General features: G+C 34.2%; 2 protein-coding genes across 3 annotated transcripts; one reads left to right on the plus strand and one right to left on the minus strand.

Annotated features, from left to right (window-relative positions):
- Positions 1 to 39: 39 nt before the first annotated feature.
- On the plus strand, positions 40 to 4,436 carry LOC146735086 (uncharacterized). Its single transcript, XM_085507084.1, has 2 exons — positions 40 to 122; positions 1,047 to 4,436. The coding sequence occupies exon 2, from the start codon at positions 1,054 to 1,056 to the stop codon at positions 1,618 to 1,620; it is 567 nt and encodes a 188-aa protein (XP_085363210.1). The 5' UTR covers positions 40 to 122; positions 1,047 to 1,053; the 3' UTR covers positions 1,621 to 4,436.
- Positions 4,437 to 5,695: 1,259 nt separating this feature from the next.
- LOC102805972 (metaxin-1-like) lies at positions 5,696 to 15,949 on the minus strand. 2 transcript variants are annotated; one of them, XM_085507083.1, is made up of 7 exons: positions 15,868 to 15,949; positions 14,447 to 14,516; positions 14,081 to 14,250; positions 12,662 to 12,841; positions 9,618 to 9,694; positions 6,539 to 6,696; positions 5,696 to 6,139 (listed from the first exon to the last, which is right to left on the minus strand). In XM_085507083.1, the coding sequence occupies exons 1-7, from the start codon at positions 15,943 to 15,945 to the stop codon at positions 5,907 to 5,909; spliced, it is 966 nt and encodes a 321-aa protein (XP_085363209.1). In that variant the 5' UTR covers positions 15,946 to 15,949; the 3' UTR covers positions 5,696 to 5,906. The 2 variants fall into 2 exon arrangements, with proteins under 2 accessions (XP_085363209.1, XP_085363208.1); XM_085507082.1 differs by having other exon boundaries at positions 5,696 to 6,142.
- Between the last annotated feature and the right edge of the window lie 181 nt (positions 15,950 to 16,130).

Raw genomic sequence — 16,130 nt, forward strand, 5'->3', positions numbered from 1 at the left:
GGCTTTCCCAGGTCAGTCTCGTTCATTCACACGTGCAGAGAATCAACAACCTACACGGCCCAGGTCCCAACATAAGACGAAAATTCCTTTCCAATTTACTGTTCATTGTCAGAGTATTTTAGGTATGTATTTTTTGTAATAGTTTATAAATTTGCAAACAACACTTGCTTACTCTCATTTCCAAGTAGATTCTTGAGATACACCACATTTTTTTTAGTAATCGTGGTTATACATATAATACACAGTCACTTGGGGGCTGAAAATCAATAAATACTAATTTTCAAAAAAAATCATCCGCTATACGTATATAATACGTATATACGTATATATTTTAAGGTAAGAAATCGACATTTGAAACCGACACGGTGTCGATTTACTAGGTGCCGTGTTTCACAACTTGTTTATTTATATACGTATAGCGGATGATTTTTTTTGAAAATTAGTATTTATTGATTTTCAGCCCCCAAGTGACTGTGATAAAATAGTGCATTATAGATCAAGACGATCACTAATTGACCTTTCCTAAAAGTTGCGCCCTCTAGCGACGAAGAGTTTGCATGACGTAATAGGAAAGGCGCTTTCGCTGTTGAATTTTAAATTCAATTTCTAATTTTCTTTGTTATGAAACAGTGGACGTGATGGGAAAGAATGGGTGTGAAACTAAGTTGTGATTCTCGTCCATTTTCATCTATTGTCTTTCATTGTTTTTCTTAGCCATTTACTAGCTTGTTCAGTCACTTGTATGGACAAGTATGTTAGTATAACTGTACCCCACCTGAATTTGGTGTTTGCAAAATCCATGTATGATGTTATGACTAATTAAATGACTCAGACTCAGACAGTGTTACTGAGAGAACACCATGTTTATTACAAGTGCACGTAAAGCATTGTGGGTTACATCAAGTGACCTTTGACATTAATAATGATGTAATCTAAAAGTATCCTACTAATATATGAAGTTGAATAAGCGACACATTGTTTTCTGATACATATACTATTTTTCATTTTTTAATTTGCACTAGACCTGACTGACTGTGTAATTTTAGTTTTAGTATGACTACCATTCCACCATCCAAGTCAACCTGGGTGGGAGAAACAGACAGCTGTAAAAGTGGTAATCCTAAGGAGTTATTCGTTGGAGGAATTGATGACCTAAGGAGGCTTGATGGATTCATTCCTAATTCACCTAGGGGCTCTCATCTCCATAGAGCTCTGATGAAGTTTGATGTCTCTATGGTAACTGATCCACAAAAACTGAAATCTGCAACACTTGTGATGGACATAGAGAAGCATACCCATGGTTTTCAGGATACTCCAGGTTTGGTGACTATTTGGCCAATCAAGTCGCAGTGGGAAGTGGCTGCACTTACCTGGAAGTCTGCAGAGAATTTGGTGAAAGGTGATCAAGAAGGCTGGCCGGTGAAACTTCCAGAAGAAAACCCGTCTGTCTGGAAAATCGAAGTCACTGGACTTGTTAGAGAATGGCTCAAATCACCAAGTAGTAATCATGGCATTATGTTTATGAACGCAGACGGCAAAAGTGAAAAAGAAATTAGAAATTTTAATTTCATAATGATGAGGCAACCTCAGTTAAATGTGGTACTTGATAATGAAATGTAATTGCTAATGCGATTAATCTTTAATCTAAAGGCATCACCTCAATATTGTCATGTGTATTTACTGTAAAGGGGGTAATTATTCACTGTGTTTTAATTTAGCTTATTTCGTTGACTGGAAAAATGCGCTAAATTAAAACACAGTGAATATGTAAATTTAGCATAGAACACATCTAAATGACGAAACCGTGAATTTAAAACCCACTGAATATGCCTGAAATGGTAAATCAGTGAAAATTAGTCATTTTACAGTACTGTATCCGAGACATCTTTCTGTGAAGTATAGATTTAAATGTATATTAAGTAGAAATCCTAGTCACTAATTATGGTACACGATCATAGATGATCCAATAACATACACAAATAATGACAGGTGATAGTCCGTCAGATAAAGCAATCTGTTTGAATGTTAAATGGCAACTCCACTGTAAAATACATGTAATATACATGTATAATGTGTGCAAGGTTTTCAATTGTAGAACCGCTACCCCCATGTATATAGTGTGTATTTGAAACGCAGCAACTACTGTAAAATACTTTATTTTCGCTTGGAATTTATTTTCGCTGGTTTCGCTGAAGGGATGATTCCGTGAAAATAAAATCCAGCAAATATACTTTTTTTCCTATATTAAACTCATCAAAAATCAGTGAAAATAAATTGCATACAAAACGCCCAAAATGCCTTTTCAGCGAAAATTAATTCCAGCGAAAATAAAGTATTCCACAGTAATTGCACAGCACAATAGATTAGACCATTACCATTACACACTGTTCATCAACCATACTTCATATATTCTATTATTTGGCTCGTCACATTCCATGTACATTTTTTTTTATTTTTCTGTTTTGGACCAAACATACAAAGATTTACTTGTGACTTGTACAATACCATATTTTGTTATTGACAATAACTGTGTGTGTATGTTTTATCAGTATCATTTAATACTCACAAATCAGTATCTAGTAACCCTCCTTAACTATGTCATCAGAGTGGTGTCTTGATACTGTGGATTATTATCAAGTGCAATATTTTTATTTTTTGTTTTCTTTGTTATCACTGTTCCTCCAGGAATGTGTGTATTTCTAAATACTGTAAAATACTTTATTTTTACTTGGAATTGATTTTTGCTATTTTTGCTGACTGAATGATTCAGTAAAAATAGAATCTAGCGAATATACCTTTTTTCCTGTATTTTACATTCAACTCATCAAAAATCAGTGAAAATAATTTTCATACAAAACATCCAAAATGTCTTATCAGTGAAAATTAATTCCAGCTAAAATATTATAAAGTATTTTACAGTAAATAAATCTGTGAATGAACAAATTCTATGCTCCGAAAAAAAAAAATTTGTTTTTGTATTCCATACAATATGTATATAACCTCATATTTTGCACTATTATCAGTTTGTTAGTTTTATGATCCCCTATCTGTCTACGGTAACTCGCATTGGTCTTTAATTTAGCTTGTCTATTTGGTGTATGTTTTACATTACAAAATGTACATGAAGATTAATATTTTTTTTTTTTATCCAAACTATGCACAACTTTCACATATCATTAGGGACGACGTCAAAAGATCGATGTCGGATAAAAAACTTATTTCCTTTAGTTTGGGGGTGGGGGGGTTGACCTCAAAAAGTTTCCATTCTACAAAAACGATTTTATTTTTTAATGAAGTCAAAAAAATCTCGGAGTATTTGTAGTTCGTTTTTTTTCTATCCAATCATGGACAGAAATAACCGAAAAGGGGAAAAAAAACAGAAAAATGGTTTGCTTCGAGTGTAAATTTGTGCGTCAAATGAGGTGCATTTGTAAAAATTGTTTACACCCACCCGACAACCAACTGCTATGCAATACTACTGTCCGATTATCAATTTGTATTTAATGGTGAATGTAGTCTGACGCCATGATCAATAGTTATCAATTAAGTTTCAGTTGGGGGTAGGAGCGTTTTGAAAAAAACTAAAGGAATTAAGTTTGTTATCCGACATCGATCTTTTGACGTCGTCCCTTACTAGTATGAGCTGTTTGTATTCAAGGTACCGAGAATTAGGCAATTTGAGCTGAATTAAAATTTTGCACGTCTGAGCACATATATAATAATAAAAAAAATTTACAAATTGTGTATCCAATAACGAAACATATAAAGTAGAGATGGTTCTGCTGCGTTTAAAATAATTGTGAATTTGTCTATATACTAGTAGTTCTGTGTTAAGAAATTCTATATGCAATGCATTATGGGACAAAACTTCCCACTGTACATGATGGTAAACTATTAATATTGTGGAAACTAACTGCCTCTGGAAATGTTTCAACAACATTAGGATTTGTAAAAAAATCTTGCCATAGAAGCCAGTAATAAAAATGCTAATTTTGACCATTTTCTATGACATGCTAGATTCTTGTATCTCGAAAACTTGTCCAGTGTTTTTTTTTTTTTTTCATTTTTAGTTATCATAATGGCATGAACATATGGTAATAAAAGTGTGGAAGAGAAGAAATCTACATGTATCATTTTGCAATAAAAAGTATCTCATTAATACTATTAATAGAGATGAGGTGACCAGAATTTAGTCTTTTCATTCACAATTTAGCCAGTAATATATCTCACCTTGGAAGTATAGTACTTCAACTTGACATGTTTATTTTTGTTGTTAGAATAACTAAAGAATTTAAGATTTCTATGCTGTATAGAGTAAAAGATATTATGAACTGTACCAGTATATTTTTGTGCTTAAAATTGTGATATTGTATTTGTAAAATAAATTGTCTGAAATGTTGCAACTGTGAGAGTATCAATAAATAACATTAAGCAGATATTAAGTGTATATGCGAAAGTTTGTGTGGCATAATGGTAGCTGTCACTACCCCTGCATCAGAGATTGCTGATGTGTGTGGTCAGCTTTACATTCAACTATGCGGGGGGAAAAAAAAGGACTTTCTGCCCACTTGCCAGGTTTCTGGTAAACAAATTTCTTCTGATTGTGTGCTTTGGCACGGTTAATTCAATAAAGTGTGCCCTCTGTGGCAAAAGCGAGTTATGATTATATCCATCTTAGGTCATGGATGCTAAATTGTTCAAATTACGATCATGGAATTACGAAATGATCATGCCCATATTTTAGAAACCAACTTTGAGTTACGGGCAACATATAATGTTAAACAAAACAAAAAATCTACTAGTATGTTGCCTGTTAATTCAAGTTTGAGTTACTAAAAGTGAGCGTTAAACAAAAACGCATGTTGTCTGTAACTACGAGATCTCAACATTTCCTTAGGCCACTGATGTATGAGCTGTTAATTTCCACTGAAATCACTGAATAAACTGATTTATCATCAGTACGAACAAAACTACTGAACAATGTAATGATTTTGACTTTTTTTTTTATTTGGCTGTGATTGTCTAACATTTTGTACTTTGTATCAACATCATTTTGCAATAATGCCATTATCTGTTGAGAAAAACAAATCCTAATTTACAAAACTGTGGTTCCAGGTTACCAAACTAACTTGTGATCTGTTATCAATATGTTTATGAAAGACTTTTGTACAATTTTACTGAAAATAATTTTCAAGTTTTCATTTCAAACCAAGACATGATAAGGGTCTCTAACATACGTTATTGGTTTCAAATTCAAGCCAACCTTGATTCTACTAAGCTTGAACAAAACCAGGCGTATTTGGATGTGTTCTTCATAAATAAGCAATAAAAAAAATGGGTTTATGGAGAAAAAACACACTAGGCACTATATCTCGATTTGTATGCTGTATCCCAATGTGTTCAAAATTGTCAGCCACACCACTTTTGTTATTGATTCAAATTTTGGTGTTTGTTAGGGGACAACATGTATTGTCTATTTACACAACATTACAATGTGTGTGGTGCCAACAACTGCTACATGCATCATAAGAAACGCATTTAAGTCAATGATCAAATTCATACTTGTATCTCCCAGCAAAATTGTGTCCATTGTTTATAATAAATTCGCATAATTTTTATTTCAGTCTTGGGCAATGGAGAGCACAGACCCATGTTTATATTTATAAACAATATTCAAATGCAAATAAGACTAATACTCAGTGAAACAATCATGGTATATTCTATACCTTGTAATTACCAGTAATTCACAACACAGGCTGCAACACTGTCGCTTTGTATTTATAAATAATTTAAAACATACACGGGTTTGTGCTCTTCACTGTAAGATATGACAGCAGCTACAAATACTTATAAGTATAGGAAAGCATCTACATTGTACTTAAATAAAACAAATTTAAGCAGAGTCTTTAATTTTCTGGGTTTTCCTCGTCTTCCTCATCAAATTCATATGTTTCTAACTCTGGTGGATCTGATTCTTCCATGTTATCATCGTTAACAGTTTCTATTTGTACAAGTCCACTTAGTAGTGCATACGTGACCATTGCGATGATGGCAAATCCCACGGATAATATCTGGTTTCGTAGCTTATGGGGATCTTCAAACGGATCTTTATCTGCACTGAATTTGGACTCTGTTTTATCTGCTACAAGGAACGGGAAATAGAACAATTTTAATTCAGTTATTAATTTTAATTCACTCCCTGCAAGAAATGGTTGTAATTTGATAATTGATGGATTTCGCAAGAGCATGAGTCTTGGGAAAATCATATGATAAGGCCATGTCATGAAAAGGCAAACTTAGCTTTAATCTCACATCAAATTTACTCACTGGATTACAATGATAAACAAAAGAGAAAGTCATAGCTTAAATAATATAAACAATGGTGTCCCACAATTCAATGAGGTAATCCCAGGGTTTAACATTCACCCCTTCAAAATTCCCTGATTCTTACTTATTCATGAATAATATATACAAATTTTTAGTAAAATATTACAGGCAAAAAATACAATGGATTCAAATTAGAAAGAAGATGCTTTACCTTCAGGATCTGGAGGAAAAAATCTGTGTAATATCCTTCCACAAAAGTCACATAAATTTTGACATCCCTTTAGATGATTCTGCAATTGACTGCTTGGAAATGGTGCTTTTAGTAGTGGTGCAATGTGGCCGAACACATAGGCATCTAAGGAAGAAGGCCTGCAAAAAAAAAATAGAAATGACGCTTTAAGTAATTGTGCAATGAGGCTGTATACATAGGTGTCTAGGAAATACTAAGATACACCATTATCTGAAGCAAACAAGAAATGTCTTCAGAAAGTTTACAATCATTGTAGATACAGATTTCAAAGTTTTAAGCCCCTTTTTTTCAGAACACAAGATCTCTACGGGAACCCTGTTTATCACAAACACCTCAAAATTAATGCAAGTTTGATTTACAGTAAGAGTACCACTGGTGTACCACAGCTGATGAAATTGAGTTTACAATTTTGGAACCGGTTAGGGACAACGTCAAAAGATCGATGTCGGATGCCCCCCCCCCCCTAACTGAAACTTGATTGATAAATATTGATCATGGCATCAGACTACATTCACCATTAAATACAAATTGATAATCGGACAGTAGTATGGCATAGCAGTTGGTTGTAATAATGAAGGGAATATTCGCATGCGCACTACTTCTCTGGGTTCTGCGCATGCTCTAGATCCATGCCCTGAAATTGACCTCATTTGACGCACATATTTACCCTCGGACCAAACCATTTTCTCGTCTTGTTTTTTTTTTCATTTTCTGTTATTTTTGTCTATAATTGGATAGAAAAAAACTACAAATACTTCAAGATTTTTTTGACTTCATTAAAAATGTTTGTAGGATTGAAACTTCTTGAGGTCAACCCCCCCCATCCCCAAACTAAAGCAAATAAGTTTGTTATCTGACTTCGTCCCTTACCCCGAAACCTTTATTGTACCTAAGGTCACAGCAAACAATTTCAATGATTTGAGATGACTCACCCTTCAAAGATTTTATTTAGATATTTTTATTTATTTGTTGCAATCCCTTAGAATCAGGGACTCATTATATGAATAATTAAAGGAGCTGCATGAATTTGTCATTACATAACAAATTAAACAACAAAAAATAAATCAAATGTTAGAATTAGAAAAAAAAATACAAAAAAAAAATTGAGTCAAACATAAAATAAAAGTATTAAAAAAACAAACAAATGGACTCCATGGCACTGATATGGAATTATTTGACTAATTTTTCAATGGTTGTACAAATGTCATCATTATAGGATTGTGTATCGTCCGTCTCCCAGCAATAGGCATATTATTTCTTTATTTTGTTCAAAATCTGCGTAAAGAATGTTTTCTCCCCTATTCAGTCAAATATCTTTCTGCACTGCAAAACACTTACAATGAAAGACAGAATGTTCCAGGACAAGTGCAGCCTTAAACCGCGGGTCCGGATGTATAAAAGGAAAGATGGCCGCCACTTTTCAGTATGCAAATGACACTCAAGTGTGAAACATCTCTTCGGGATGCTCCGCAAAATGAAGCTTTTCGGCAATCTTAACGCCTGTGGTGCTTTATTTTCATGTCGTACACAAACATGAATATATTCGCGATACAATCGCGATGTTAATTTACCAGTTCAGTGCGATGACAGTGTGATTTCCGCATATAAACGACGGAAAAGCATGATTCAAACAGTCGTTTTGACTGCTCAAACTGGCTGTCAGTCATAGGTTTATGTAAATGTAAGGTGTTAATCCCGAGTTATTTGTTCAATCTCTAGGTATGTTTATGTAATTACGGAGTTGATCATGTAAGTAATATCGTGGAGCTAATAAGAAATGATATGCTGTGAGCTGATTGTCCGTCCGTCCGTCCATCTCAGGGGACGTCGTCGGCGCTCCACGAAGCGGTCCGACTCGAGCACGTGTGAATTGCACGAGCTGGGGGTGTGCGCGAGAGGGGAGGGACTTTGCGTAAACATACCAATAACCTCCGTAGTTGTGTGTGCAGAGAAAGACATTCGCGGTTACAGGGCTAGGAAATTTGCTCAATTCCTATTTTTCAGTGGCAACAGAGCTGAAATAGGTCAGTTTCGAGAAGGAAAATAAAAAAAAATGGTTTTCACTCTGATGTCGATGAAAAGAGTCGAGGGTGCCCCAAATACGTCCTCGACAATATGTCGAGTATGCTTCTCAAATTTCTCTTCGTTCCCGACAATTTAAAAAGTACAAATGTGTCTCGAAATAAATTTAAAGGTCTCACAAAAAATGTAATGTTCCCTGAAACATATCCCCGCAGTGATATATTTAGCCCTTTTTATTCATGATCCGCACGTTGCATGTTCGATGTATCTATATTGATTTACTCATAACTTTGCCTATTTAGATTTTTAATAATAACTGGCTTGTTGCAAGTACGTACTCATTATATTTATAAATAAATCCACGGCAACATAGCACAGTACGTAGTATAAATACATCGCGCTCGTAACGTACGGGTTGTGAATGAATAAATAAATACATTGCATAAAAAGTTCGCACTTGTAACATATTGGTACAATAGCAAGAGAGCAAGGGCATGAGCTCGATTCAGAGATATCATTGAGAACCTTACAATGCCGTAACGCCATTTACAGAAATTGTGCTTTACAGTCGACCACGAGCGAAACAAACACAGAAAACGGCTTTCAAAAGAGTGCGTAGGCCCCGTGAATGTCGAACAACGGGATTCAGCAAGTCCTTTCAAATCAGATAATAGCGTAATGCATGATGTTAGCTTACGGAATTAACACCTTCAGTTGAAATGATAACAGCTGTGTACCAAGTGAACAACTGGGCGGACCATGTAAATTACATTTCCCATGATGCACTGGTGCAATTCCTGGGATTGCGGAGCCGTGCTTTAAGAAGTATTATTTTACCATTTCATTTTTCCATATTCCAAACCATGTGTGTAGGACCTTGCCTTAAATTTCAGTTGAATCCCTTTAAAATCTGTCATTGTTTCATATATGGTTTGCAGTTTTTTTATCTTGTTCTTGTTTTCGTATAGTAGACTAAGCTAGATTAAAGTCACACTAATGACAAAAAAGTTCAACTCACGTGTCACCGAAGAAAAACTCCTTGTCACTCAAGCGAGCAGAGAGTAAGTTCAAACATTCTTTGGCATCTTTATAAACCTATTGAGGAAAATAGCACAAGAAATTAACATAAATAACAAGTCATTGAAAATGACACAGTCCCTGTTAAATTTTTTAAAGTTCTCTTTGTGCTTGTCATATTAAAGTGGAGGGGTTGTCGCGAGTGTGTCTTTGAAACTTGAATCCCAAGTGGCGTATACAACAGATTGTTTATTTACATCAACTTCAAACACGTGTTGCGTGACGACCCCTCTGGTTTAAGACATAGGAAAGAAAAACATTGATCACAAGTGAAAGCATGTCCAAGTTATCACATTTTAAACAAACAAGATGGCCGCCAGTCAGCCATATTTGATCAAATTGCAAATTGAATTGACATATACATGTATCCATTTATGACATACTAAATATCAATGAAAATGATACATGGGTGACAAAGATATAGTAATATGGCCAAAAATAAAAAAACAGCTGTTATTCGGACATCTTTGATTATGAAACAAAGTGACATGTAAGATACAAATGAAAATGGTACATAAATCTTGGAAATATAGTAGTAAGGCCAAAAATTCAGATGGCTGTCAATCAGCCATCCTTGATCCAATTTTTAAACAAATTGTCATGGACATGTATCCTAACATGTATAAAGTATGTGCCAAATTTGAATAAAAACTAAATCAAAGAAAGCTTAGAAAGAACTCCCGTGTGCTGAGAGTTTTGGAGACACATTAAAAATTAATTCAAAATTACTTATACTTGAGATATTGATGGAATAGCTGAAAACTAATTATGCAAATAAGGTAACTAATATGAACAGATTTAAGTGTAAAACTAAAGGTCTGCACAATGTACCAAGTTTCATTGAAATGTGATTAGAACCAAAAAAATAATTATATTTATATAATAATTATTAATTATTATGCTAATTAGAGAATTAATATGAACAGATTTTAACCTAAAATTAATCAGGCTGTCTATTGTCCTAGAGCATTTATGTACCAAGTTTTATTCAAATGCGATGATCAATACTTGAGATATCAGTATTAATTAATTATGTTAATTAGGTGATTAAGAAGCATAAATATTTACCAAAAACTAATATGGTGCATGGTCTGAGGTTCATTGAAATGTGATGGGTACTCTTTAAAAGTTTCATTGAAATCCAATGAGTGGTTTTTAGACATCAGTGCAACAGTCATAGAACAGCAAAAAATTAACTAATTATGCAAATTAGGTAATTAATAGGCACAATTATTTATCCCAAAATTAATCAGGTCTCTGCATAGTCCTAGAAAAAATGTCGCAAGTCTCATTGAAATGTGATGATTAGTACTTGAGATATCAGGTGAAAAGCTGAAAATTAACTAATTATGCTAATAAGGTAATTAATATGCACAAATATTTTACCCAAAAACTAATTAGGTCTCTGCACAGTCCTCAAGTAACTATGTACCAAGTTTCATTGAAACGTGATCATTACTACTCGAAATATCAAAAGCTGAAAATTAATTAATTATGCAAATTAGGTACTTAATATGTACTGATATTACCCTAAAAACTATCAGGTCTGTGCAGTGTCATATGACACCTATGTACCAAGTTTTATTGAAATGTTATGATTAGTACTTGAGATATCAGTGGAAAAAACGAAAATTGATTAAACATTATGTAAATTAGGTAATTAATAATATTAACAGATTTTTACCCAAAACTAATCAAATCTGCGCATTAGTTCAGAGCATCCATGTGCCAAGTTTCATTGAAATCCAATGAGTGGTTCTTCAAAAATCAGTGGAACAGCTTAAAATCAGTTAATTATCATGCAAATTAGGTAATTAATATTCATAGATTTTTACCCAAAACTAATCAAATCTGCGCACTAGTTCAGAGCATCCATGTGCCAAATTTCATCAAAATCCAATTAATGGTTCTACAGATATCAGTGGAACAGTCTTGAAACAGCTAAAAATCAGCTAATTATCATGCAAATTAGGTAATTAATATTCATAAATTTTTACCAAAACCTAATCAACTCTGCGCATTATCCCAGAGTATCTATTTACCAAGTTTCACCAAAATTTGATTAGTGGTTCTTGAGATAACGGTGGAACAAAAAAAGTGACATACATACATACATACATACATACATACATACATACAGACATACAGACAGGGTAACTGCGAAGACTCCCTTTTGTGCTTCGCACACGGTCCAGATACCACATTTAAAAAAAACAACAAGATGCCTGCCAGTCGGCCATCTTTGATCCAATTGCGAAAGAAATTGTCATGATCATGTATCCTAACATGTATAATCTATGTGCCAAGTTTGAATGAAACCTAACAAAGCATGTCCAAAATACAACATTTTCAAAAAACAAGATGGCTGCCAGTCGGTCATTTTGAATCGAATCGCTAAACCACTGCATGTGCATATGTCCCACATAAAGTACTAGGCACATGCAAAGAATGAACAGAATCGGTCCAAAGGATTCTGAAATATGACTCCGGATGGACGCACGGACGGATGGATGCACGGACGGATGGATGCACAGACGGATAGACGGGTGCACGGACGGTCGGAAGACATGTATACTAACATGTATAATCTATGTATCAAATTTGAATGAAAACTGACAAAGCATGTCCAAAATACGATATTTAAAAAAAAAACAAGGTGGCTGCCAGTCGGCCATTTTGAATCGAATCGCTAAACCACTGCATGTGCATATGTCCTACATAAAGTACTAGGCACATGCAAAGAATGAACGGAATCGGTTCAAAGGATTCTGAAATATGACTCCGGACGGACGGACGGACGGACGGACAGAGACCGAACTATAAGTCCCTGTTTTTGGACTTCGTCCGAACGGGGACTAATAATCAGATAATGAGGGCAAAATAACACAACTAGGTGTAACCAGGCACTATGTGAAGTCAGAAGATAACATAAAATTTAGAGTCAGAGCAATAAACATGAAATATCAATTCAAAACATCAACTTACAACACTCTCTATCTCCTCCTCCATCATGTGCGGTCCTCCCCTTGATGTTTCTAGTCTCTGATTGGCTAGTTTATGGAGCTTGCCAGGAATAAAGTAACGAAATGGAAATGGCAGTGCGTTGGCATACCAAGTACGTGTAAACTCTACATAGTTCTTGGCATCTATCCACCATGCGTACAACTGTTAGAGATGAAAGTAATAAGTAGGTACAGTATTCTGAAACCCGATGTAGTCCCCTACACTGCTTTAAAGTAGCATTCACACTTCGCAAATCTATAAGGTCCCATCCCTTGCCCAATATACTGCCAGTTAACATGCACACTTGGATTATTCCTAAAATATAACCTTTGACATACAAGTTATACCCACATATCTGAAAGCCTTCAAATTTCAAGCATTTTTCTCACAGCTATGCAGCATTTAAGTTGGATATTACTTATAAGCAACTAAATTAGAAAAGTCAAAGACATTGAATTGAAGTAAAAGAAGTAAAAGCTCCATGTAGTTATACAGGCAAGTACTAGTAGTTGTTGAAAGTATCATATGCAAATTACTTCCTAATTTGGAATTTTAAAACCATGTATGCAGATCAAAGCATCATATGCAAATTACTTCTAATATGGAATTTTAAAACCCTGTATGCAGATCAAGTACTGTTGGTCATGCAGACATATTTGATTTTATTTGCTAGAATTGAGTGCCAATTGTGTTGAACTCTTCTCTGTGTTCAGTGTCCTCTAATGTCATCACCATATTGGAAGTGCATCTTCAATAGAAGTGCATATAAACATTTATTGTAGAATGAATTATTGAAATATTACATATTTTGAGTATATAAACACCTCTGTATTTTACATATTAATTGCATTAACAAAGCAAATATTGTATGGCTTTAGTCCCAGGGCAATCATCGATTTATAGCAACCACAACAGTTTACTTCTATTTTGCTTATTCAAAATTAAAGTACTGGAATTTATTTTCGCTATTTTCGCTGAAGGAATGATTCAGTAAAAATAAAATCCAGTGAATATACATTTTTTCCTATATTTTACATTAAACTTGTCAAAAATCAATGAAAATAAATTCCACACAAAACACCTAGAAGGTCTTTTCAGCGAAAATTAATTCCAGCTAAAATAAAGTATTTTACAGTACATATTTAATATATGATGTAGTGTCATTCATCATACCTGGCTTGTAGATTTACATGCCTAAATAATTTCCAATTATATAAAATCAATCAATAATTACAAAAATTATGACTGAATATATCATACATTCTTATTATAATAATAATAATGTTTTATTACATCGTGATGAAATTGCAAATTCATTTTTGGCTGACAGTAAAGGTAACACGTAAAAACAGAACATTATAATAACATAAGATTAGACATATATGTGAGTGAAAACCTTACCAAAGCTGGCATTAGTTTTTCTTCTAAAAGTGATGAATATGCTATCGTGTTCATGTATTCTTTTTCTGGTATCTCTTGATCTGCATTGAAATTATTTTTTTTCAAATATTCTAGCACATCTTTTGGACTATGAAGTACTGTATTGTTGGACCTGAATACTGGTAATTCACCTACAAGACAGAAAATATGAAATAGTTAACCCATACTACCACATAAACCAGTGTCGTCAATGTCAAAACTATTCTGGTTCATACATTAGCATGCAAACTACCTCACTGACTGCATAATTGTTTAATTAATATCAATCAATTAATCAACTTATTTGTTTATCATTTTAAAAATAAATGCCAAATTTATTGTTCTCACCTGTTTTTGACCACCATGGGTTGTTGGTTTGTTTTATTTTAATAGGAGCACCAGCAAACTTAGCATATGCCTGCAAATGATATAATGTTGTACATCAGATTAGGATTATGTAACATGTGTTGTCTGTTGTGTGCAAGACAGGGACATATGAAGCATATAGTGTTGCATATGCTGTATGCTCCTATGTCAAAAATTTGTGAGTAGCATACTACCTTATTAATTGCTCTTTCACTGAGTAATTCAGAAGAAGAATGTTCCCAGACGCATTATGTAATAACAAAATCAATTTTTTCACTGGAGCCAACAAACTTGAATGTTTGTTTTGTCATTTGAAAAATACTATTAGATTGGCTGGACAGTGTATCTTTCTATTCCGGTATGCTTTTGTGCATCAATCACACAGCCTATGACGATTTTTTATTGGTCAACATTTTCCCAGAAAACCATGATCTAATAATCTGGCATCCCAATAAAACCTGTGACATCCCTGCTTCAGCTTATACAATGTAACCACAGTTTATAAACATTCAGATTTATAAATAGATTATTTATAAATAATTTATATAAGTACATGGCTTTGCTGACTCCAGCGTATTTTGGGACAACATTATTAAACATTTGATGAGTTTTTGAAGGGTTTCTGAAACTGAAACAATTGTTAAGAACCTGCTGACGAATCAGAATGATTGTGACCTCTCTCTTCATGGGGATGAATATCATTTCGAAAAGGTGTTGAACATTGACCTAAATAGTAAATATGTAATATGTTGTCTGGCAATTCAGACAGAAACATATGATATGTCAGTTTGTACACTATATAATACATGAGCCAGATTTTGTTTTTTATGTAAAGTTTGAATGTAGATCAATGTGCTGTTGAAAAACAGAGATTTGCTGTGACGCAACCCAGCAGAAGTCGATCTTAAAAAACATTTTATAAGTTCCGGAAGTTATCATATGGTAAAATGGTCTGTAATAGGCTGTGGTTTTTGAGACGAAAATGGTATTTAATCGGGTTGAGGTTTACTTCCCGGTCGCACAACCTTACTAAACTGGAAGGGGGTGGTGGTAATGACCGTGACCGCTGCCACTGTCTGCAAGTGTAATATTATGTCAATAGCTTCCACTTTAAACTCTATAATGTGGACGTTGGATAGATCCTCGTGTTTTGATTGGCCATGACCAAGACTGTAATGTAAAGTGCGGACGAAAGGATAATTTGGCACGAACTGACTGAACGAGTATGATGTCACCACTCGATGATACAGCAGACGACGTCAACATAGAACGAGTGTTGATCCACACGTGCACATCTTCGGTGCGGGATTGAATTGTTCGACAACGAAGAAAATATGATCATGTCACTATTTTGCCGCATACCAATAAGGTTGTTACCCAACGTCTTACGAGCGAATACTTACCATGACTGTAAGGCATCGTGTATCAACCGAGGGCAAGCCCCAATCTCCTTTCCAGCAATCCATCTCCATGACCGCCATTTTGAATATTAATTAGGTGGGCGCATTACTGGAAGTTGAAACTATTCCGCAAACGAGCGTTTTTTAAGTAAAACATAAGTAATCATTTTACACGTTATGTTTTCGATTTGTTAATAAAATATCGTTGTATAATATTTGCAAAACTGTGAATAACTTGTAAAAGTGTGAACAGTGGAGAATGTATG

Source organism: Saccoglossus kowalevskii, chromosome 13, assembly GCF_978046115.1.
Source record: "Saccoglossus kowalevskii chromosome 13, keSacKowa6.1, whole genome shotgun sequence".
Taxonomy (NCBI): Eukaryota; Metazoa; Hemichordata; class Enteropneusta; family Harrimaniidae; genus Saccoglossus; species Saccoglossus kowalevskii.